The sequence below is a fragment of the Ranitomeya imitator genome, chromosome 1 (genome assembly GCF_032444005.1).
Source record: "Ranitomeya imitator isolate aRanImi1 chromosome 1, aRanImi1.pri, whole genome shotgun sequence".
Classification (NCBI taxonomy): Eukaryota; Metazoa; Chordata; class Amphibia; order Anura; family Dendrobatidae; genus Ranitomeya; species Ranitomeya imitator.
In genome coordinates this window covers 799,594,579-799,618,397 of record NC_091282.1, presented here as the reverse complement: position 1 = coordinate 799,618,397, position 23,819 = coordinate 799,594,579, and the positions used below count along the sequence as shown (strand labels likewise).

The 23,819-nt window shown below is 43.1% G+C and overlaps 1 protein-coding gene across 1 annotated transcript; it reads left to right on the top strand.

The window, feature by feature from the left end:
* Window positions 1-643: 643 nt before the first annotated feature.
* On the top strand, window positions 644-13,491 carry LOC138648462 (cholesterol 24-hydroxylase-like). Its single transcript, XM_069738269.1, has 15 exons — window positions 644-824; window positions 1,269-1,346; window positions 1,591-1,672; window positions 1,759-1,829; window positions 1,941-2,027; window positions 2,179-2,317; window positions 3,275-3,385; window positions 3,534-3,690; window positions 4,079-4,141; window positions 7,628-7,700; window positions 7,918-8,002; window positions 8,232-8,342; window positions 8,843-8,931; window positions 9,338-9,404; window positions 13,263-13,491. Exons 1-15 carry the CDS (start codon window positions 688-690, stop codon window positions 13,407-13,409), a joined length of 1,497 nt encoding a protein of 498 aa, XP_069594370.1. The 5' UTR covers window positions 644-687; the 3' UTR covers window positions 13,410-13,491.
* Window positions 13,492-23,819: the final 10,328 nt, after the last annotated feature.

Sequence of the window (23,819 nt, the reverse complement as noted above, 5' to 3'; positions counted from 1 at the left end):
TAGGGAACCGCCATGGGTCATACCAAAGGCCATATATATTTAAATCTATTTCTGATCCCTATTAAGAGCATACACCTATTGTTGCTTTATTCTATAAAGAATGGCATATAAAAGATACATAAATCCACTGGAAAATGTCATATCTTGTTTTTGTTATAACAGAACTGTGTCTTATGGTTGTAAATTGGACAGCATAGCTATATAAGGAAATGTTATTTGTCCAAACAGAAGAACAGATAAAAAAAAGTTATGTGACTCAGAGACTCGTGAGGTTACTTCTCTGTGACGCAATATACTAATCAAGATCTGCAATACCAGAGTTGCATATCAATATCTATATAAATATATGCAAAATTTAAATATTATGAATATAAAATATATATTAAAGTGGAAATGGGGCCATGCAGGGTCCAAATTCTAAAATATTATACATACAGTGCCTCAGACTTTTGCAAGATACTTTGGACACTGTATGGACTCTCGTTTTGGGCAAAGTGGGGAGTGTCTAAAACCTTAAAGATTTCCAGAGTAAGTATGAATTAGCACAACCGCCCCTCCTCTCCCTATAGACACCTGCCCCTTCCTGGTTACGCTGCATCTCCACCTCCTCATTATATTTCATGTATTTTACCTTGTGCTGCAGCAGATAACCCATTGACTTCTGCACACAGCCTGTGGCCCCTCGCCATGACCCTGTGGTCTCTGATCTCAGGGGCCCTCCTGCTGCTGCTGGGCCTGGCTGCGGTCTTCTTCCTACTTTACTGCGCTTACATCCAGTACATCCACATGAAGTACGACCACATCCCCGGACCCCCCAGAGACAGGTGAGGGCACAATGCTATTATTATGTATTTTTACTGACACATCACAGTGATGTACATAACGATACTGACTGTTAGTAACAAGTGAAAAGGGCAATCGATATGAATTTAAGATAAAATATTATGATATCAATAGAAATTAAATAGTGTTTTCCAGCTATTGCGAAACTACAAGTACCAGCATGGAAGCACAATAAACCAATCTGTTTCAAAGCTGTTTTTCTTAAAGGGACCTTGACACCAGAATATTCAGATCCCGTATTTCTAGCAGCACAATGGCAAGTATTAAACATGCCAAAAATTACTGATTGGTGGACGCAGGATGTGTGGGTACAATAACTTTTAGAACTTTCTAGAATTCCCACTTTGAACTGTTCTATAAGTTTTTTTCTATATTTTTTTTTACTATTGATATGATAGTTAATTTGTTGTTTTTGGACTTCACAGCTTCTTAATGGGCCATTACCCTACAGTAGTGAAGGTGACCGAAAACAATGAACTTATCTTTGATTATTTCTTAGACTGGTAAGTAAATGATGTGGGGGGTGCTGTTATATAAAAGTCTATGCAAAAACTGATGGTGAAAAGAGGTACTGCAAGTGGCTGAAAAAACTACATTGCAAATAATACATGAAAAATTTGAAACCTAGAAATAAAAAACGCCTCATTTTAAGCACCAAGGTGGACACTAAAATTCAGTTATTCAATTATGTGCAGCACCTTTTAGGTACCCACTAATGTTATTATATGCTGATTTGTTACTATACAGGGCAGAGAAATATGGCCCCGTTGTGCGTATTAATGGCTTCCACACTGTCATTGTACTTGCCTCCAGTCCTGAAGCAATAAAGGTAAATTCTGTTGGTAAAACTGGGATGCAAATATTAAAGGGTTTTTCCAGGATTGAAATAAAACATGTCTGCTTGTTTTGTTGCAGGAACTTCTGATGTCCACAAAACACCCAAAAGACAAATTCTATGAAGATATCTTTTATTTATTTGGCGTCAGGTGAGTGCTAATGATGGAACCAATTATTTGTGACTTTTTAAAAAAAAAAAGTCTTATTTTTGTTATTATATAAAATTTTATTACATTTTTTTCTTACTTTTGTCATTTTAGATTTTTAGGAAATGGATTGTTGACTGACAGAAATTACGACCGCTGGCACAAACAGCGCCGACTCATGGATCCCGCCTTCAGTAGACCGTAAGTAAAGTCGGGGCACATTGATGCATATTCCTGAATATCTGATTGTCTAGATACAAACAAACAAATAGTACAAGTAAAATAGTCGCAGCAGTCAGGGTCTTGGAGCTTGCATGAACCTAAAACTAGTTATTTTGACAATCTTCTCCAGGTATCTGATGGGATTAATGGGAACATTCAATGAAAAGGCAGAAGAGCTGATGGAGCGTCTGAATGAAAAAGCTGATAACAAATCAGAAGTTGTCATGCATGACTTGTTGAACAGAATGACCCTGGATGTAATCGCCAAGGTCTGATAAACCCAGACTGCTATAACACTGCCCCTATATACAAGAATATAACTACTATAATACTGCCCCTATATACAAGAATATAACTACTATAATACTGGCCCCTATACACAAGAATATAACTACTATAATACTGCCCCTATATACAAGAATATAACTACTATTACTGGCCCCTATGTACAAGAATATAACTACTATAATACTGCCCCTATATACAAGAATATAACTACTATAATACTGGCCCTATACACAAGAATATAACTACTATAATACTGCCCATATATACAAGAATATAACTACTATTACTAGCCCCTATATACAAGAATATAACTACTATAATACTGCCCCTATGTACAAGAATATAACTACTATAATACTGCTCCTATGTACAAGAATATAACTACTATAATACTGCCCCTATATACAAGAATATAACTACTATAATACTGCTCCTATGTACAAGAATATAACTACTATAATACTGCTCCTATGTACAAGAATATAACTGCTATAATACTGCTCCTATGTACAAGAATATAACTGCTATAATACTGCCCCTATATACAAGAATATAACTACTAAAATACTGCCCCTATGTACAAGAATATAACTACTATAATACTGCCCCTATGTACAAGAATGTAACTTCTATAATACTGCTCCTATGTACAAGAATATAACTACTATAATACTGCCTCCTGTGTACAAGAATATAACTACAATAATATTCTCCCCTTATGTACAAGAATATAACTACTGTAATACTGCTCCTATGTACAAGAATATAATTACTAGAATACTGCCCCTATGTACAAGAAGATCACTGCTATAATACTGCCTGCTATGTACAGGAAAATCACTGCTATAATACTGCCTCTGTATGGATATACACTTGTCTTTTCCTCCTGTATAACTATAGATTATATCTTAGCTTGTTCTCCCATATCTGTGATACAGGTGGCATTTGATATGGACCTGAACGCTTTACATGACGACCAGACACCATTCCCGCGAGCCATTTCCATGGCTTTGAAGGGCTTTGTTGAGATAAGAAACCCTCTTGTGCAGGTGAGTATGTAGAATAGGTGATTGGAGAAACACGGTATTATGTCTAGTGATGGGGTAGAGATGGCGGTGTATGGATTCTCTTTTATTAATCAGGTGTATGATCAGAATATTTTGTTCTGTGACATTAATATTCTGCTTTTCTGGACAGTTTATGCCTTCAAAACAAAAAATTATTAAAGAAACCAGAGAGTCCATCCAGCTGCTGCGTAAGACGGGGAGGGAATGCATCGAGAAGAGACAGCAGATGGTGCAAGATGGAGCGGAGGTCCCTACTGATATACTGACGCAGATACTCAAAGGAGGAGGTAAATATGTCACATACCGTATATTTCCATGGAGAGATCACTGCCCTGTAAGATGAGTACAACCCCATACTGAAATGCTCTGTGCTGCTGTGGGCCCTTCTCTTCCCAATGTGTGTCTCTGGGACTGTGGCCTCTTATCCTAAGGACATCATCACATGAGTAAGCAGGTCCTACAAGGCCAGCACACTGCTCTCCTGAAGTCCTCTGTGCTGCTGTTATCATTCTTTTAACTGATTTTCTTCATTGCAGGCAGTTCTGTTTTGCACCGAAGTGCCCACGCATGGAAAGAGGCAACGCTGGCCTTGGGCTTTAGTCACTGACTATGGACCCTTTATGGTCAGGGCAGCTTCCCGACTTCGCTAAATTTCAATTTTCTTTATTTTTACAGCTTTGGAAGGTGAATGCGACATTGAAGTGATAATAGACAACTTTGTCACTTTCTTCATTGCTGGTAAGAATCAATAATACCATATATATTTAATGTACCATAGTAGCCAGAAAAGGAGGGGTTACCCTTTACCAAGACAGGGGTCAGCAATACATGGGCCACTCACCACTCTTACCCCTAAGGATTTCCTCCATGCCCTGGATTTACCTCCCCTCTTTCTGAATATTAGTCTTTGCCTATCTTTCTGTTACTTCTCTGCCTGCAATGTCCAGGGGGGCACTAGAGAAGAAACTGAAAGAGGCCATTGTTGGCCATTATTCTTAGTTTCTAGAGATGATGCATCTAATAGCAGCAGCTGAGCTTCTGTTTAACTACTTTAATGCCACTGTCAATCTTTGACAGTGGTGTTCAAGACTATATTCACTTCATTCATTTTTGCAGTGCTTTTTCATGCAAATTTTCAGATGCGTTTCATAGTACAAGAAAAGTCTATGAGATTTCAGAAATCTCATGCGCACTGCTTTTTTTGTTCTCATTATTTTGTTCAATACCTTGGTTTTGGCAAAATGCAGATTGCCACTTCTCTGTGTTTTTAACCCATTTAAAGCAATGGGCGGTGCAATAAATGCTGGAAAAAAACACTGAAAAAAATGCAGGTGTCAGGTTTTCCTGTGTTTTTTGCAAAAATCTGATGAAAGTAGAATCAGATTTTTTTTATGCACTAACCTTTACCAGCATGCACAAGAGACAAGTGTACCCTGACAAAAACGCAGCAAAAAATAAGTAAAAGCTGCTTTTTTGTACCAAGTTTCTTACTGACAAGAGAGCAGATTTTGCCTGCGGGAAAAACGCATCAAAAACGCAACGTGTGAACATAGCATTAGTGTATTAATGATGCCATGCTTCCGTTCTGGCATTATGCACCTACTGGGGATGATGATGGGATGCAATTGCAGCTGTAACCCCTCTCCCATCGCCGCCATCTTTTCACTCCATAGCAGGGCCGGCTCCAAGCTTTCGTGGGCCCCGGACCAAAGAGTCTCAGTGGCTCATGTAACACATACTACGATACATGATGCACAGATACGGCAGAGAAATATATCTATAGTACAATGTCAAAGATATCACTTCTTCCATTACACGAGTGATATCTACTGTAAATTCTACACTAGCTCAGAAACCGGATAATATAATTCTCCATACAGTATTATGGGCACTATTTAGTGATCCATACAGAGTAATGAGCCCCATATAATGCTCCGTAGAGAATGGGCCCCGTATAATGCTCCATACAGAATGGGCCCCCATGTTGCTCCATACAGATTGAGCCTCATATAATGCTCTATAGAGAATGGACCCCATATAATACCCCATACAGACTGGGCCTCTTATAATGCTCTATATAGATTGGGCCCCATATAATGCTTTATACAGACTGGGCCCCATATAATGCTCCATACAGAATGGGCCCCATATAATGCTCCATACAGAATGGGCCCCATATAATGCTCCATACAGAATGGGCCCCATTTAATGCTCCATACAGAATGGGCCCCATATAATGCTCCATACAGAATTGGCCCCAAATAATGCTCCATACAGATTGGGCCCCATATAATGCTCCATACAGAATGGGCTCCATATAATGCTTCATACAGAATGGGTCCAATATAATGCTCTATACTGAATGGACCCCATATAATGCTTCATACAGAATGGGCCCCATATAATGCTCCATACAGAGTGGGCCTCATATAATGCTCCATACAGAATGGGCCCCATATAATTCTCCATACAGAGTGGGCCTCATATAATGCTCTATACAGAATGGGCCCCATATAATGCTCCATACAGAATGGGCCTCATATAATGCTCCACACAGAATGGGTCCCATATAATGCTCCATACAGAATGGGTCTCATATAATGCTCTATACAGAATGGGCCCCATACAATGCTCCATACAGAATGGGCCTCATATAATGCTCCATACAGAGTGGGCCTCATATAATGCTCTATACAGAATGGGCCTCATATAATGCTCTATACAGAATGGGCCCCATATAATGCTCCACACAGAATGGGCCCCATATAATGCTCCATACAGAATGGGCCTCATATAATGCTCTATACAGAATGGGCCCCATATAATGCTCCACACAGAATGGGCCCCATATAATGCTCCATACAGAATAGGCCTCATATAATGCTCTATACAGAATAGGCCTCATATAATGCTCTATACAGAATGGGCCCCATATAATGCTTTATACAGAATGGGCCCCATATAATGCTCCACACAGAATGGGCCCCATATAATGCTCCATACAGAATGGACCCCATATAATGCTCCATACAGAATAGGCCTCATATAATGCTCCATGCAGAATAGGCCTCATTTAATGCTCTATACAGAATAGGCCTCATATAATGCTCTATACAGAATGGGCCCCATATAATGCTCTATACAGAATGGGCCCCATATAATGCTCCACACAGAATGGGCCCCATATAATGCTCCATACAGAATGGGCCTCATATAATGCTCTATACAGAATGGGCCCCATATAATGCTCCATACAGAATGGACCCCATATAATGCTCCATACAGAATAGGCCTCATATAATGCTCTATACAGAATAGGCCTCATATAATGCTCTATACAGAATGGGCCCCATATAATGCTTTATACAGAATGGGCCCCATATAATGCTCCACACAGAATGGGCCCCATATAATGCTCCATACAGAATGGGCCTCATATAATGCTCTATACAGAATGGGCCCCATATAATGCTCCATACAGAATGGACCCCATATAATGCTCCATACAGAATAGACCTCATATAATGCTCTATACAGAATAGGCCTCATATAATGCTCTATACAGAATGGGTCCCATATAATGCTCCATACAGAATGGACCCCATATAATGCTCCATACAGAATAGGCCTCATATAATGCTCTATACAGAATGGGTCCCATATAATGCTCCATACAGAATGGGTCCCATATAATGCTCCATACAGAATGGGCCCCATATAATGCTCCATACAGAATGGGCCCCATATAATGCTCCATACAGAATGGGCCCCATATAATGCTCCATACAGAATGGGCCCCATATAATGCTCCATACAGAATGGGCCTCATATAATGCTCCATACAGAGTGGGCCTCATATAATGCTCCATACAGAATGGGCCCCATATAATGCTCCATACATTAAAAAAAAAAATAATCACACGCTTGCCTCTCCTTGTTCCCTGCTAGTGGCAGCTTCAGTATGGTCAGCCTCTTCTGGCTGTGCACTTGCACAGGGTCCTGGCACTTGCTCGGGTGTGCCGGGTGGTGACAGCGGCTCTGCTCCATAGTAGACTGGGTTTCATAGGAGATTATTGTATGGTGAAGTGAGTGGCGCCATTGAAAACTACAATTTACAAGCCCCCGTATGAGTATGTCAAGGGAGTAACTGAAAAAAGGTGATGTCTCTTTAAAAATGAAAAATGGACCTTCATGAAAGGGTAAATGTATGTTGTCTCTGCTCAGGACAAGAAACGACAGCAAATCAGTTGGCATTTGCTGTCCAGGAATTGGCCCAAAATCCTGAGATTCTGCAAAAGTGAGTTATTTCTTTTGCTAAAAGTAAACTTTGGGGGTGAGAACTTGCGAGTGATCACTGCAGTCCAGCTAAGAGAATATTGAAATATCTCAACACATGAGGTTCATGTGCAAAAATGGGAATATATGGCCCAAAGAGGGAAAGTATAATCGATCATGATCACCAAGGCTATGAGCCCGGATCACATAACGGCACAGTCTTTTCGTTTAATGCACAGGGTCCAGGCCGAGGTGGACGAGGTCATTGGATCGAGACGAGACATTGAGTATGACGACCTTGGTAAATTACGGTACCTCTCCCAGGTAAAGGAGGATGTAACCTGTGGTCTAACCATACATGCTGTAATACCAGATCGGGCCAGTAGGTGGTGATGTCTCCCCATGTTTTGCATCCGCTGATGCTTGCACAATGTAACGCAGCTACTGCTGTATGTTATGATTACTGTATTACCAGAACACTATAAATAACTCCACTTATGCTGCAAATAATTATATTTAGGTGCCATTTTTCTTTTTTTTGTGTCTTTTCCAGGTACTGAAAGAGACTCTACGGCTATACCCCCCTGCCCCTGGAACTTCCAGATTATTGGAAGAAGATATGATAATTGAGGGTGTCAGGATTCCTAAAAACACCCCAGTGCTGGTATTTCTGCATTTTATCCAAAAGAGCTCTGCTTGCTGTCAGTGAATAGGATAATTTTGGATTATATTTGGAGGGTTTTACTTTGTCCTGATGGGTTCGTTACTATGTATCAGTGCAGGATGGAGTCCAAAACAGGAGAGGGATGTTTGCTGCTGTCAGAGATGTGACGTGAGGATCTGTAACAGGTCCGCACCTACCTGGTGTCATCTATAAGTCTTTGTGTTGCCGCTGCTACCTGTGAGCCCCCTATGACTACCACTGTGGTTAGTGCCAAGAGTGATACACTCTGATAACTAATCAGGCCAGTTTTATTATTATTATTATTCATTTTTATAGCGCCATTTATTCCATGGCGTCAGTATAGGGTTCATCCTCTGTTTTCAGCCTCTGACAGCAAGCGGGGATCTTGAACAGCAAAGTTAGAATGCATTAGTAAACAATAATGAAGCCTTACACATATCATACAGCAGCAGCTGATATCTCAGCCCTCTTTATTTTAGGCCTACTCCTATGTGACCGGGAGGATGGAGCAATATTTTAAGGATCCTCTGACCTTTGACCCTGACAGATTCAGCCGTGACTCCCCAAAGTGAGTGATGCACTGGATATCATAGCTGGTTATACCCCCTGGCCTGCTGCAAGTTGTGGATTGCATTGCGCAAAAAAGCTTCCAACTCGTCCCTAGATTTGATTGTCCGCTGCAGAAATTGGAGTTGTCCATTCAAGGCAAAACTGGTTCCTATTACCTCAAAGAGGACGGGGGTCCCCTGTTTAGAGTGCTGTGGAGGACAAAGCTTTTATTGCCCATTGACTTCAATGAAAACTGTGTAATTCCATATTTGTCCTGCAGGGGGAGTAGGTTACAGCAGACAAAGCTCTGACTAACAGCTCACAATCAGGGGATCTGTTTATCTAAGTGAACTTCCCCTTTAAGCCATGATATCGGTAGATGGTGTATGAAATGTTTTAAATTCCTTCCTTTTTCCTCCTTACAGACCGTACTTCACCTATTTCCCATTCTCCCTCGGACCGCGCTCTTGTGTAGGACAAGTGTTTGCACAGGTACACAAATGTTTAATATTTATACTGGTATGGTTCATTCTCATCCTACAGATTTCAGAGGCATTGTGGCTGGTTGTTAAATGTAAATGTTTCCATTCACTTGCAGTAAGCAGAGATCTGAAAAATTAAGACTCGTGAAATAAAGTTCATTGGAAAGTTGTAGAACTTTTCATAAAAGAATGATTGAGCCGTCAAATATCTGATACTGATGAAAACTTCTATATATCTATTTCCATCTCTTAGGGTATCGTCACACTGAAACGACGCTGCAGCGATACGACAACGATGTCGATCGCTGCAGCGTCGCTGTGTGGTCGCTGGAGAGCTGTCACACAGACAGCTCTCCAGCGACCAACGATCCCGAAGTCCCCTGGTAACCAGGGTAAACATCGGGTTACTAAGCGCAGGGCCGCGCTTAGTAACCCGATCTTTACCCTGGTTACCAGCATAAAAGTAAAAAAAACAAACATTACATACTTACCTTCCGCTGTCTGTCCTCCGGCGCTGTGCTCTCCTCTGCACTGTCAGCGCCGGTCAGCCGGAAAGCAGAGCGGTGACGTCACCGCTGTGCTTTCTGGCTGGCCGGCGCTGACACAGGATGCAGGAGGAGTGCAGAGAAGCAGAGCGCCGGGGACAGACAGCTGAAGGGAAGTATGTAGTGTTTGTTTTTTTTACGTTTGCGCTGGTAACCAGGGTAAACATCGGGTTACTAAGCGCGGCCCTGTGCTTAGTAACCCGATGTTTACCCTGGTGACCAGTGAAGACATCGCTGAATCGGCGTCACACACGCCGATTCAGCGATGTCAGCGGGAGATCCAGCGACGAAATAAAGTTTCAGACGATCTGCTACGACGTCCGATTCTCAGCGGGGTCCCTGACCGCTGCTGCGTGTCAGACACAGAGAGATCGTAACGATATCGCTGGAACGTCACGGATCGTGCCGTCCTAGCGATCAAAGTGCCACTGTGTGACGGTACCCTAAGTCTATAGACTCTTATCGATCTATCCATCTATCTATTTTCCATCTATCTATCTATTTTCCATCTGTTATCTATTATATCTCTATTATCTATCTATCTATCTATCTATCTATCTATCTATCTATCTATCTATCATCTATTTTTTATCTATGTATGTATTATCTATCTATGTATCTATTATTTATGTATTATCTATCTATCTATCTATCTATCTATCTATCTATCTATCTTCTAGAAAAAATAATTAAGCACAGCACAGCAAAAAACTGGGTGCAGAGTCTCATAAACATATACCAAACCTTGTAAGTAGAGTAAAAAAATCTGGAAACAACACTCCATATGGCAGTAATAAGGTGAGAGGTCTGCATCCAGGACCGAAACGTCGCCACATGGGCCAATAAAGAGCACCTTACTACTGCCATATGGAGTGCTGTTTCCAGTCTTTTTTTACTCTATTTATAATCTATCTATGTATTATCTATTATCTATCTTATGTATTTATTATCTATCCAGGGTCGACTGGCCCACCGGAAAAAGCGGAAAATTCTCCAGTGGGCCCAGGCACTGACACCTGCTGGCATACTGGCCAGCAGCTGCCTAGGGCCCCCACTGCTTCAAGGGACCCACTGCTCCAGGGGCCCCCAGCCAGTGGCTATGGGGCCCCGAGTCAAGGGGGCCCACCCTGTGCCAGCCTAGCAGCATCTAGAGACAGGATCCAGTCCCCGCTGCTAAAGCAAAATGAATATTCACGCTCCCCCACGCCCCTATGGGTGTGGAGAGGCGTGAATACCATTTCTCTTTAAGGCTGCCGTCACACTAGCAGTATTTGCTCAGTTTTGTACATCAGTATTTGTAAGCCAAAACCAGGAGTGGGTGATAATACAGAAGTGGTGACGTATTTTCCTCTGATTGTTCCTCTCCTGGTTTTGGCTACAAATACTGATATAATAAACCAAAAAAGGAGCATACAATAGAGAAAGCTCATCCATAAAAAAACAAAGAGAGATGGACACCAGAGCTATATAAAATACTCAATAATTTTTATTACAAAATTAAATAACATGATAAATAATAAATTCAGTAAAGACGAAGACAAAATTAAAACAGAAGACGACACTTAAGTGCCACGTCAGAGCAGGGAAGTGGTAGAAAGTCTATCTATTAGGCTGCCGTCACACTAGCAGTATTTGGTCAGTATTTTACATCAGTATTTGTAGCCAAAACCAGGAGTGGAACAATTAGAGGAAAAGTATAATAGAAACATATGCACCACTTCTGGATTTATCACCCACTCCTGGTTTTGACTTACAATTACTGAGGTAAAATACTGACCAAATACCGACAGTGGGATACTGGCCTAATAGCGGGCAGCGTTAGCCGCAGGCTGCAGCTAACACTGCCCGCATGTAAAACCCGACCACCGCACCTCACCACATACACACACACGCAGGCACACAGCCCAGCACATCTCTCCATCCTGCTTCCTGTCTGTGACAGCCCAGCTGGATGATGTCATTAACCAGCGCGCTGTCTCAGACAGAAAGCTGCCGGCGAGGAAGAGGCTGCCGGGATGTGCTTCCTCTGGGGGGTGGTGAGTTGTGCTGTGTGTATGTGGTACGGTGCTTAGTGTGTGAGTGTGAGAGAGTGATGCTGTGTGTGTGTGTGTGTGTGTGGTGGTGGGAGACAATGATGGAGGTGATGGGCAATCATGGTGGGGAGGAAATGATGGAGGTGATGGGCAATGATGGTGGTGGGGTAGGCAATGATGGAGGTGATGGGCAATGATTGTGGTGGGGGAGGCAATGATGGAGGTGATGATGGAGATGATGAAATGGACAATGATAGTGGTGGGGAGGAGGCAATGATGGAGGTGGTGGAATGGGCAGTGATGGGGGTGGTGGGGGAGAATGATAAGGGTGGTGGGGGAGAAAGCGATGATGGAGGTGGTGATGAGCACAATGATGGGGGTGAAGAGGACAATGATGGGGGTGAAGAGGGGCTGCATTATACTTTATGAGGGGACTACATTATATTCTTGGGGCTACATCATACTATGTGAGGGGGCTACAGTATACTCTATGGGGGGCTGCATTATATTCTGCCATGGGGCTGCATTATTCTCTCATTGACTACATTATATTCTGGGGGCTACATCATACTATAGGAGGGGGGCTGCATTATGCCCTATGAGGGGGCTATAGTATACTCTATGGGGGCTGAATTATATTCTGTGGTGGGCTGCATTATACTATATGAGGGGGGCTGCATTATACCCTATGAGGGTGCTACATTATATTCTATGGTGGGGACTGCATTATACCTGAGGGGGTTGCATTATATTTTGTGGGGTGCTGCATTATATTCTATGAGAGCGGGCTGCATTATATTTTATGAGGGGGGCTACATTATTTTATGAGGGGGCTACATTAGATTCTATGAGGGGGCGACATTATATTCTATGGTGGGGACTGCATTATACCTGAAGGGGTTGCATTATATTTTGTGTGGTGCTGCATTATATTTTATGAGAGGGGGCTGCATTATATTTTATGAGGGGGGCTACATTATTTTATGAGGGGGCTACATTAGATTCTATGAGGGGGCGACATTATATTCTATGAGGGGGCTACCCCTCTATGATTCTACCCCAGCCCCTGCTACATAATTAAGAAGTGAACTACCTTATATTATACCCTGATATTAGCGTGTTTTACTACACAATTGGTAGTCTTGTATTTATTTCTATGTAGCTACATAGTGGGCCCCATAAATAATTTTCTCTGGTGGGCCCAAGGTGCTCCAGTCCGACGCTGTATCTATCAATCAATTAAAACTTTTTGGAGGATGAAAAGTTGTATATATTTTTTTTTCACTGCAGATGGAGGCAAAAGTTGTGATGGCGAAGCTTGTGCAGAGATTCGACTTCCAGCTGGTGGAGGGGCAGACGTTTAAGATCCAGGATACAGGAACTTTGCGCCCCATGGATGGTACGAAGTGTCGCCTCAGAGTCAGAGAGAAGCAGTAAAGCCTAAAATAAAAGTGTGTTTTTATTTTTCTGTATACCAAAATGACAAATTCCCCAAATTGTAAATATCCGTCCATCATCATTCAGTATTCTGCTGTGTTTTCTTATGTTACTATGAAGGGATGCACCACTTACAACCTATTTCAGGGTCTGTGGGGGAGGGGCTTGACAGAGGAATTCCTTTTTGCATCACCAGCTTGTATGCGCCCTCTGAGCCTGAATTTGGGCATGTGGCTATGTACTATGCAGCTAGTATACAGTAGGACACGAACCCTGGCACAAAATATCACTTTTTCATGGATTATTCCTTCATATTTTGCTCTTTTTAATTTATTTATCTTTATTTGAATGTCTGTGAGCTCAGCCATAGCCCACAGGGGTTCTTTGCCCCAGGAACTTGAACTTGTAATTTTTCATTGTATGATTTGCCAGGACAGTGCATTTCGTGCCATTTCCGGCTTGGGTTAGGTCTTGCTGAAATCTCCACTGCGGCCAGAAGCCATTCTGCAGCTAATTGCTAGGCGATGGAGTAATACTTTCCCTAACAGCCAGCTAGTTAAACAATTACAGAGAATTATTGTCAGGACTTTGATGTTTCACTCCAATGAGCAGGCGGCATTAACTCTTCCTCATCCTCAGTGGTACTGTACCAGTAGGTTGAATCTTTGCTGGACTAGTAGTCTAGCTGGTCCCTCTGAACCCCATAAATATGCCTTATCGTGAATGTTTATTTCAGGGAGAAAGGAAGACCAGAAGGTGCCAAACACTTATCTATTGGTGGGGCAGAGAATTGAGCACAGTGGGGCAAAGTATTGAGGTTTATGCAAAGATGTATGGATCTTCGCAGCCACCAATAGGGGGAGCTCACTACATACAGATTTATGCAGCCTCCATTAGAGGGCGCTCACTACATACAGATTTACACATACACCAACCATTAGGGGGGACCTCACTACATGCAGATTTATATATATGCAGCTGCCGCTAGGAGCTCACTACATGCAGATTTATACAGTCGCCACTAGGGGAAGTTCACTACATTAGGATATATACAGCCACTACTAGGGCGAGCTCACTACAGACAGATTTATTCAGTCACCACTAGGGGGAGATCACTACATACAAATATTTTCAGTCACCATTAGGGGGAGTTCACTTCATATGGATGTGTACAGCCACCACTAGGGGGAGTTCACTACATATAATAATAATATAATAATAATTTTTATTTATATAGCGCCAACATATTCCGCAGCGCTTTACAAATTATAGAGGGGACTTGTACAGACAATAAACATTACAGCATAATAGAAATACAGTTCAAAACAGATACCAGGAGGAATGAGGGCCCTGCTCGCAAGCTTACAAACTATGAGGAAAAGGGGAGACACGAGAGGTGGATGGTAACAATTGCTTTAGTTATTCGGACCGGCCATAGTGTAAGGCTCAGGTGTTCATGTAAAGCTGCATGAACCAGTTAACTGCCTAAGTATGTAGCAGTACAGACACAGAGGGCTATTAACTGCATAAAGTGAATGAGAACATAATGCGAGGAACCTGATTTTTTTTTTTTTTTTTTTTTAAATAGGCCACACAGGGATCGTTAGGTTAATGCATTGAGGTGGTAGGCCAGTCTGAACAAATGAGTTTTTAGGGCACGCTTAAAACTGTGGGGATTGGGGATTAATCGTATTAACCTAGGTAGTGCATTCCAAAGAATCGGCGCAGCACGTGTAAAGTCTTGGAGACGGGAGTGGGAGGTTCTGATTATTGAGGATGCTAACCTGAGGTCATTAGTGGAGCGGAGGGCACGGGTAGGGTGGTAGACTGATACCAGGGAGGAGATGTAGGGTGGTGCTGAGCCATGGAGCGCTTTGTGGATGAGGGTAGTAGTTTTGTACTGGATTCTGGAGTGGATGGGTAGCCAGTGTAATGACTGGCACAAGGTAGAGGCATCGGTGTAACGGTTGGTGAGGAATATGATCCTGGCAGCAGCATTCAGGACAGATTGGAGCGGGGAAAGTTTGGTAAGAGGGAGGCCGATTAGTAGAGAGTTACAATAGTCCAGACGAGAATGAATAAGTGAAACAGTAAGAGTTTTTGCAGAGTCGAAAGTAAGAAAAGGGCGAATTCTAGAAATGTTTTTGAGATGCAGGTAAGAAGAGCGAGCCAGTGATCGGATGTGGGGGGTGAATGAAAGGTCAGAATCAAGGATGACCCCAAGGCAGCGGGCATGTTGCTTTGGAGTAATGGTGGAACCGCACACGGAGATGGCAATGTCAGGCAAAGGTAGGTTAGTAGAGGGAGAGAACACGAGGAGTTCAGTTTTTGACAGGTTAAGTTTCAGATAGAGGGAGGACATGATGTTAGAGACAGCGGTAAGACAATCACTGGTGTTTTCTAAAAAGGTTGGTGTGATATCAGGAGAAGAAGTGTATAATTGGGTGTCGTCAGCATAGAGATGGTACTGGAAACCAAATCTACTGATTGTTTGTCCAATAGGGGCAGTATACAACGAGAAGAGGAGGGGGCCTAGGACTGATCCTTGAGGAACCCCAACAGTAAGGGGAAGGTGAGAGGAGGAGGAACCAGCAAAACATACAGTGAAGGATCGGTCAGAGAGATAGGAGGAGAACCAGGAGAGAACGGTGTCCTTGAGGCCGATGGAGCGGAGCATAGTGAGGAGGAGCTGATGATCCACAGTATCGAATGCTGCGGAGAGATCCAAGAGAATTAGCATGGAGTAGTGACCATTAGATGTTAGTAAGTCATTAGAGACTTTAGTGAGGGCAGTTTCAGTAGAGTGTAAAGAGCGGAAGCCAGATTGAAGAGGGTCGAGAAGAGAGTTATCTGAGAGATAGCGGGTAAGACGGGAGTGGACCAGGCGTTCGAGGAGTTTAGAGATGAAGGGAAGATTAGAGACAGGTCTATAATTAGCGGCACAGTTTTGATCGAGGGATGGTTTTTTAAGTAATGGATGTATGATGGCATGCTTAAATGAGGGAAAAATACCGGAAGTGAGGGAAAGGTTGAATATTTTTGTTAGGTGAGAGGTGACAGCCAGGGAAAGGGACTGGAGGAGATGTGATGGAATGGGGTCACTGGTGCAAGTGGTCGGGCGAGAAGATGCAAGGAGCCTGCTTACTTCTTCTTCTGTAACTGCTTCAAAGTCAGAGAGTGAACTAGATGCAGTGGGGGAGGGAGGACAGTGCATGGTATGAAGAGATTGGGAGATGATTTCCTGTCGAATGTGGTCAATTTTTTCTTTGAAGTAATTGGCCAGATCGTCAGCACGGAGATCAGTGGTTGGGGCCTGCTCTCTTGGGTTGAGTAGGGACTGGAACGTGTCAAAGAGACGTTTAGGGTTATTGGACAGGGAGGTGATGAGGGTGTTGAAGTAGGTTTGTTTGGAGAGGTGAAGGGCAGAATTGTATGTCTTTAGCATGAACTTATAATGGATGAAATCTTCGGGTAGATTAGATTTTCTCCACAGACGTTCTGCGCACCTGGAGCACCGCTGCAGGAAACGTGTTTGCAGCGTGTGCCACGGTTGTTGCCGTCTGTGCCGAGTTGTTTTATGTATAGGAGGGGCAGCTTCATCCAGAGCACTTTGCAGGGTTTCATTGTAATGCTTCAGAGCAGAATCAGGACATGAGATGGAGAAGATTGGGGCCAATGAGGACTGCAAGTTCTTCATAAGTTTCTGGGTGCTAATGGCCTGTATGTTTCTATAAGTGTGGAAAGTGGGGGTGACCTGAGCGGGATGGCAGTTCTTGATAGAGAATGAAAGAAGGTTGTGGTCAGAGAGCGGGAGAGGGGAGTTTGTGAAATCATCCACTGAGCAAAGCCGGGAGTAGACCAAGTCAAGGGAGTTTCCATCTTCATGTGTTGGAGAGTTAGTATGCTGCGAGAGGCCGAAAGAGGAGGATAGCGATAAAAGGTGAGAAGCAGATGGGGAGAGGAAATGGGGATGTTGAAATCACCCATGATAAGGGTGGGGGTGTCACAGGAGAGAAAGTGTGGAAGCCAGGTGGCAAAATGATCAAGGAACTGATGAGAGGGGCCGGGAGGACGATACACCACCGCCACTCGCATGGAGAACGGGACGTAGAGTCTGACCACATGGACCTCAAAGGAAGGGAAGACAAGTGAGGGTACTTGGGGGATAACTTGGAAAGTACATTTGGGTGAAAGGAGCAGACCAACGCCTCCACCTGCTCTGTTGTCCGATCTTGGGGTATGAGAAAAGTGTAGTCCACCATATGAAAGAGCAGCAGCAGCGGTGGTGTCTGACTGCTGGATCCAGGTTTCAGTAAGAGCCAGGAGATTAAGAGAATTAGAAAGGAATATATGAATATATACAGTCCCCACTAGGGGGAGCTCACTTCATATGGATGTGGACAGCCACCACTAGGGGGAGTTCACTACATATGGATATATACAGTCACCACTAGGGGGAGCTCATTTCATATGGATGTGTACAGCCACCACTAGGGGGAGTTCACTACAAATGGATATATACAGGCACTACTAGGGACAGGTCACTACATACAGATTTATTCAGTCACCACTAGGGGGAGCTCACTACATATAACATAGTAACATAGTAACATAGTTAGTAAGGCCGAAAAAAGACATTTGTCCATCCAGTTCAGCCTATATTCCATCATAATAAATACCCAGATCTACGTCCTTCTACAGAACCTAATAATTGTATGATACAATATTGTTCTGCTCCAGGAAGACATCCAGGCCTCTCTTGAACCCCTCGACTGAGTTCGCCATCACCACCTCCTCAGGCAAGCAATTCCAGATTCTCACTGCCCTAACAGTAAAGAATCCTCTTCTATGTTGGTGGAAAAACCTTCTCTCCTCCAGACGCAAAGAATGCCCCCTTGTGCCCGTCACCTTCCTTGGTATAAACAGATCCTCAGCGAGATATTTGTATTGTCCCCTTATATACTTATACATGGTTATTAGATCGCCCCTCAGTCGTCTTTTTTCTAGACTAAATAATCCTAATTTCGCTAATCTATCTGGGTATTGTAGTTCTCCCATCCCCTTTATTAATTTTGTTGCCCTCCTTTGTACTCTCTCTAGTTCCATTATATCCTTCCTGAGCACTGGTGCCCAAAACTGGACACAGTACTCCATGTGCGGTCTAACTAGGGATTTGTACAGAGGCAGTATAATGCTCTCATCATGTGTATCCAGACCTCTTTTAATGCACCCCATGATCCTGTTTGCCTTGGCAGCTGCTGCCTGGCACTGGCTGCTCCAGGTAAGTTTATCATTAACTAGGATCCCCAAGTCCTTCTCCCTGTCAGATTTACCCAGTGGTTTCCCGTTCAGTGTGTAATGGTGATATTGATTCCCTCTTCCCATGTGTATAACCTTACATTTATCATTGTTAAACCTCATCTGCCACCTTTCAGCCCAAGTTTCCAACTTATCCAGATCCATCTGTAGCAGAATACTATCTTCTCTTGTATTAACTGCTTTACATAGTTTTGTATCATCTGCAAATATCGATATTTTACTGTGTAAACCTTCTACCAGATCATTAATGAATATGTTGAAGAGAACAGGTCCCAATACTGACCCCTGCGGTACCCCACTGGTCACAGCGACCCAGTTAGAGACTATACCATTTATAACCACCCTCTGCTTTCTATCACTAAGCCAGTTACTAACCCATTTACACACATTTTCCCCCAGACCAAGCATTCTCATTTTGTGTACCAACCTCTTGTGCGGCACGGTATCAAACGCTTTGGAAAAATCGAGATATACCACGTCCAATGACTCACCGTGGTCCAGTCTATAGCTTACCTCTTCATAAAAACTGATTAGATTGGTTTGACAGGAGCGATTTCTCATAAACCCATGCTGATATGGAGTTAAACAGTTATTCTCATTGAGATAATCCAGAATAACATCCCTCAGAAACCCTTCAAATATTTTACCAACAATAGAGGTTAGACTTACTGGCCTATAATTTCCAGGTTCACTTTTAGAGCCCTTTTTGAATATTGGCACCACATTTGCTATGCGCCAATCCTGGGGAACAGACCCTGTCGCTATAGAGTCACTAAAATATGAATATATATAGCCAAAACTAGGGGGAGCTCACTACATACAGATATATTCAGTCACCACTAGGGGGAGCTCACTACATACAGATATATTCAGTCCCCACTAGGGGGAGCTCACTACATACAGATATATACAGACCCCACTAGTGGGAGCTTACTACACATGGATATATACAATCTCCACTAGGGGGAGCTCACTACATATGGATGTGTACAGCCGCCACTAGGGGGAGTTCACTACATATGGATATATACAGGCACCACTAGGGGCAGATCACTACATACAGATTTATTCAGTCACCACTAGAGGGAGCTCACTACATATAGATATATACAGTCCCCACTAGGGGGAGCTCACTACATATGGATGTGTACAGCCACCACTAGAGGGAGTTCACTACATAGGGATATATACAGGCACTACTAGGGGCAGGTCACTACATATGGCTATATACAGCCACCAGTAGGCAGCGCTTACTGTGTATTTACCTGGAGTTTTTCACTGCAGCGGTTTTATGGATTGTATTTGATGTCGCATTTTGTCTCTTATTGACTCCAGTGGAGAGAAGAGAGATTCCGCAGGAAACAGGTGCTGCGGATTGTCTTTGCTGTCACCGGCTGTAACACGAATCCACCGCTCTCTCCACACCTAGCAATTCATTACATCAACAACCACTGGCGATCTTTTGAAATGAACATCTGTACAGCACATTAAACAGGTGGAGCTGCGGCTGCCGGCACGTGTACGGGAATCAAAGTCATGGGACAAGGCTCTTTAAAGGGTCAATATTGACTTTTAGGATCGCTACCTTCGATGGGTGGCACCAGAGATCCTGCCCTCTTACTTTTTTGAGAGGTTATTTATATATGTGAATTGCCAGAGAAGCATTGCACGGCCTACAGCGTTCATTGCCGTACTCCACCCGGAGAAAGTTTACCCCTAAGGATTATGGGTGGCACATGCTGAGGTTATAGCATAATTTCTTGTGGTGCTTCGTGTATATTTTGGGGCTGCTGGTGGGGTAGATTGGTAGCATTAAGACTGTGCGAGGTACATGGTGGGTGATGGATATATGAAGTGACAGCTAGAAGATTCCAGTTCATCCCGAGGCGCAATGTTTCCCAGGAGTGGTGCCCCTACTCACTGGGTGTGGGAAACACACTTGTTTTTTTGGCACATTTGCACATCATTTTACATTTTTTGCATTTTCAGGGGGCACGCACCCTTTTCTGGGCCTTTTGGCTAGGGTGGGGAATTTGGAATTAATTGAAGGTGCAGCCAGTATTATAATTATTCATATTGGTTGTTTTCACTTGTGTGTCACCTTTTCTCACTATGTGTCCGTGTCACTAGGGCTTGTTCGGGGTCTCCCTCCTGATTTGTCTGGGAGGGCAGTGTGTGGCCATCAGGTTCTACACTCCCCTGCAAGCCCCAGGGTCTCCTCTCTGGGGAGGGGAGACAAACTACACCGGGTCCTAGTTCAGCTTCGGTGACAGCCCGGGTTGATCCTGGGGCAAGTTTTGGGTTTCCCCAAGCTTTGGCTATATGAGAGATGATTAGTCTTAGACACTCATTGTGGCCTTTTGGTTCGGAGGGACAGTTTATTGGAGGCCCTTCTCCTTCCGGAGAGAGGACTGTGAAGGACTGCATCCTAGTCGGTGGATACAGCACAGTACTCTGGCGCTAAAGAAAAATATAATCATCTTTATCATATCCTAAAATTAAGATAGACATCCAACTACCCCCCTGAAATAATATGGACTCATGTCTTCAAATAGTCCCTCAAAAATACTAATGTAAATTATACAAATAATACCTCCATATAGTGCCCTAATAATATAATGCCTAAACAATACCTCCATATAGTATCCTAATAATATAATGCCCCTATACAGTACACAAATAATACCTCCATATAGTGCCCACATAATACTGTAATCGCTGCCTGTAATGGCATAATTAGCAGCAGAGAGTCCTGACCCCCTGTAGAAGTATTATTCTGGGGCCTCGGCTCGACTTTCCAGGACCCTTAGGTAAATGTTTCTCACCCCATGAGATCATCGCTGACACTGGGATTAATTTATCTCCAACCCAAACGTTCCCGGGGCCATGAACATTTTCCAAACCAATATTCCAGTTGATGATCTGCCAGGAAAGTTGGGTGTTGCCGTATGAATCACCTGCGGCTTGTGCTGAGGTGAAGTCAGAGGCAGCAGCACCTTCCTGTGCATCATGGACGTGTCGGTGAGTCGAGGCAGAGACGTCCGCAGCGCCCATTTATTCATCTCCTTCATAACACAATTTGGTTTATTTGCACTTGAAGTGAGAATTGTAGATTTTTGCCACCGGACACCCATAGTGGAGCTGGACTGGTACCAATCTGACAAAGCTTGTAACTCACTATGTCCAAGATGTACATATATGCTAGCCACCTTAGGGAGAGACCCAAGTTGGGCTAAATGTAGCGGGACGAAAGAGACCGAAAAGCCCTCTACTTAAAGGAAATACATAGTGGATGCTTTCCTGAAACGGAAAGTACTTGCAAGCAGCATAATACAAAGAATAGCAGGTTTACCCAGAATCCTTTGCAGTAGGCGGAGCTATGCAAATCATCTCTTTCCACCCCAGTCTAATCCACAGCGCTTGGAACCGCCATTATTGTCCACAGGTAGGAATTGGTTGGCTGTGTAAATTTAGAAACTAATCCGCAGCATTGCACGCTTGGCGGTTCCAAGCGCTGTGGATTAGACTGGGGTGGAAAGAGATGATTTGCATAGCTCCGCCTACTGCAAAGGATTCTGGGTAAACCTGCTATTCTTTGTATTATGCTGCTTGCAAGTACTTTCCGTTTCAGGAAAGCATCCACTATGTATGTCCAAGATGAGAACGTTATAAGGCAGATTGTGTCTGTTATTTCTCACTTAAATGCTCTGTGCTGCTGGGGGTTGCTGATTCTCACACTAAGCAACTTATCTTGTGGCCTTCTCCATGTTTGCTTCCTTTCTTTATATTATTAATCCTGTAGCCAGTCATACAACCCCTGGCAAAAATTATGGAATCACCGGCCTTGGAGGATGTTCATTGAGTTGTTTAATTTTTTAGAAAAAAAGCAGATCACAAACATGGCACACAACTAAAGTAATTTCAAACGGCAACTTTCTGGCTTTAAGGGTATGTGCACACGTTGCGGATCCGCAGTGTTTTTTGAGGTGCAGAAACGCTGCAGATCCGCAATTGATTTACAGTACAATGTAAATCAATGAGAAAAAAAAATGCTGTGCACACTTTGCGGAAAATCCACTGCAGAAACGCTGTGGTTTAAAAGAAGTAGCATGTCACTTCTTTTTTGTGAATCGGCAGTGTTTTTGTACCCATTCCATTATAGAAAACCGCGGGGATAAAAAACACAGCAAATCGCAGCAAAAACGCACAAAAAACGCTGCGGAACCGCACAAAAAACGCGACAAATCCGCAGCTGCGTTTTCTGCCAGGAGAGGCAGAATCCGCACCAGCCTAAGAAACACTAAAAGAAATCAAGAACAAAAAAAGTGGTAGTCAGTAATGGTTACTTTTTTTTAACCAATCATAGGGGAAAAATTATGTAATCACTGAATTCTGAGAAAAACATTATGGAATCATGAAAAGCAAACAAACAAAAAAACACTCCAACACCTCATTAGTATTTTTTTGCACCACCTTTGGCTTTTATAACAGCTTGCAGTCTCTGACGCATGGCCTTAGGCTATGTGCACACGTTGCGGATTCTCTGCGTTTTTTGAGGTGCAGAAACGCTGCAGATCCGCAATTGATTTACAGTACAATGTAAATCAATGAGAAAAAAAAATGTTGTGCACACTTTGCGGAAAATCTGCTGCGGTTTAAAAGTAGCATGCCACTTCTTTTTTGTGATTCTGCAGCGTTTTTGTACCCATTCCATTATAGAAAACCGCAGGGGTAAAAAACGCAGCAAATCCGCAAGAAAGACGCACAAAAAACGCTGCGGAACCACACAAAAAAACGCTGCGGAACCGCAGGTGCGTTTTCTGCCAGGAGAGGCATAATCCGCACCAGAAATTCCTAAGCCTAATCCGCAACGTGTGCACATAGCCTTAATGTCAAACAGTACTCTTCATCAATCTGGCTCCAACTTTCTCTGATTGCTGTTGTCAGATCAGCTTTGCAGGTTGGAGCCTTGTCATGGACCATTTTCTTCAACTTCCACCAAAGATTTTCAGTTGGATTGAGATCCGGACTATTTGCAGGTCATGACATTGACCTTATGTGTCTTTTTTCAAGGAATGTTTTCACAGTTTT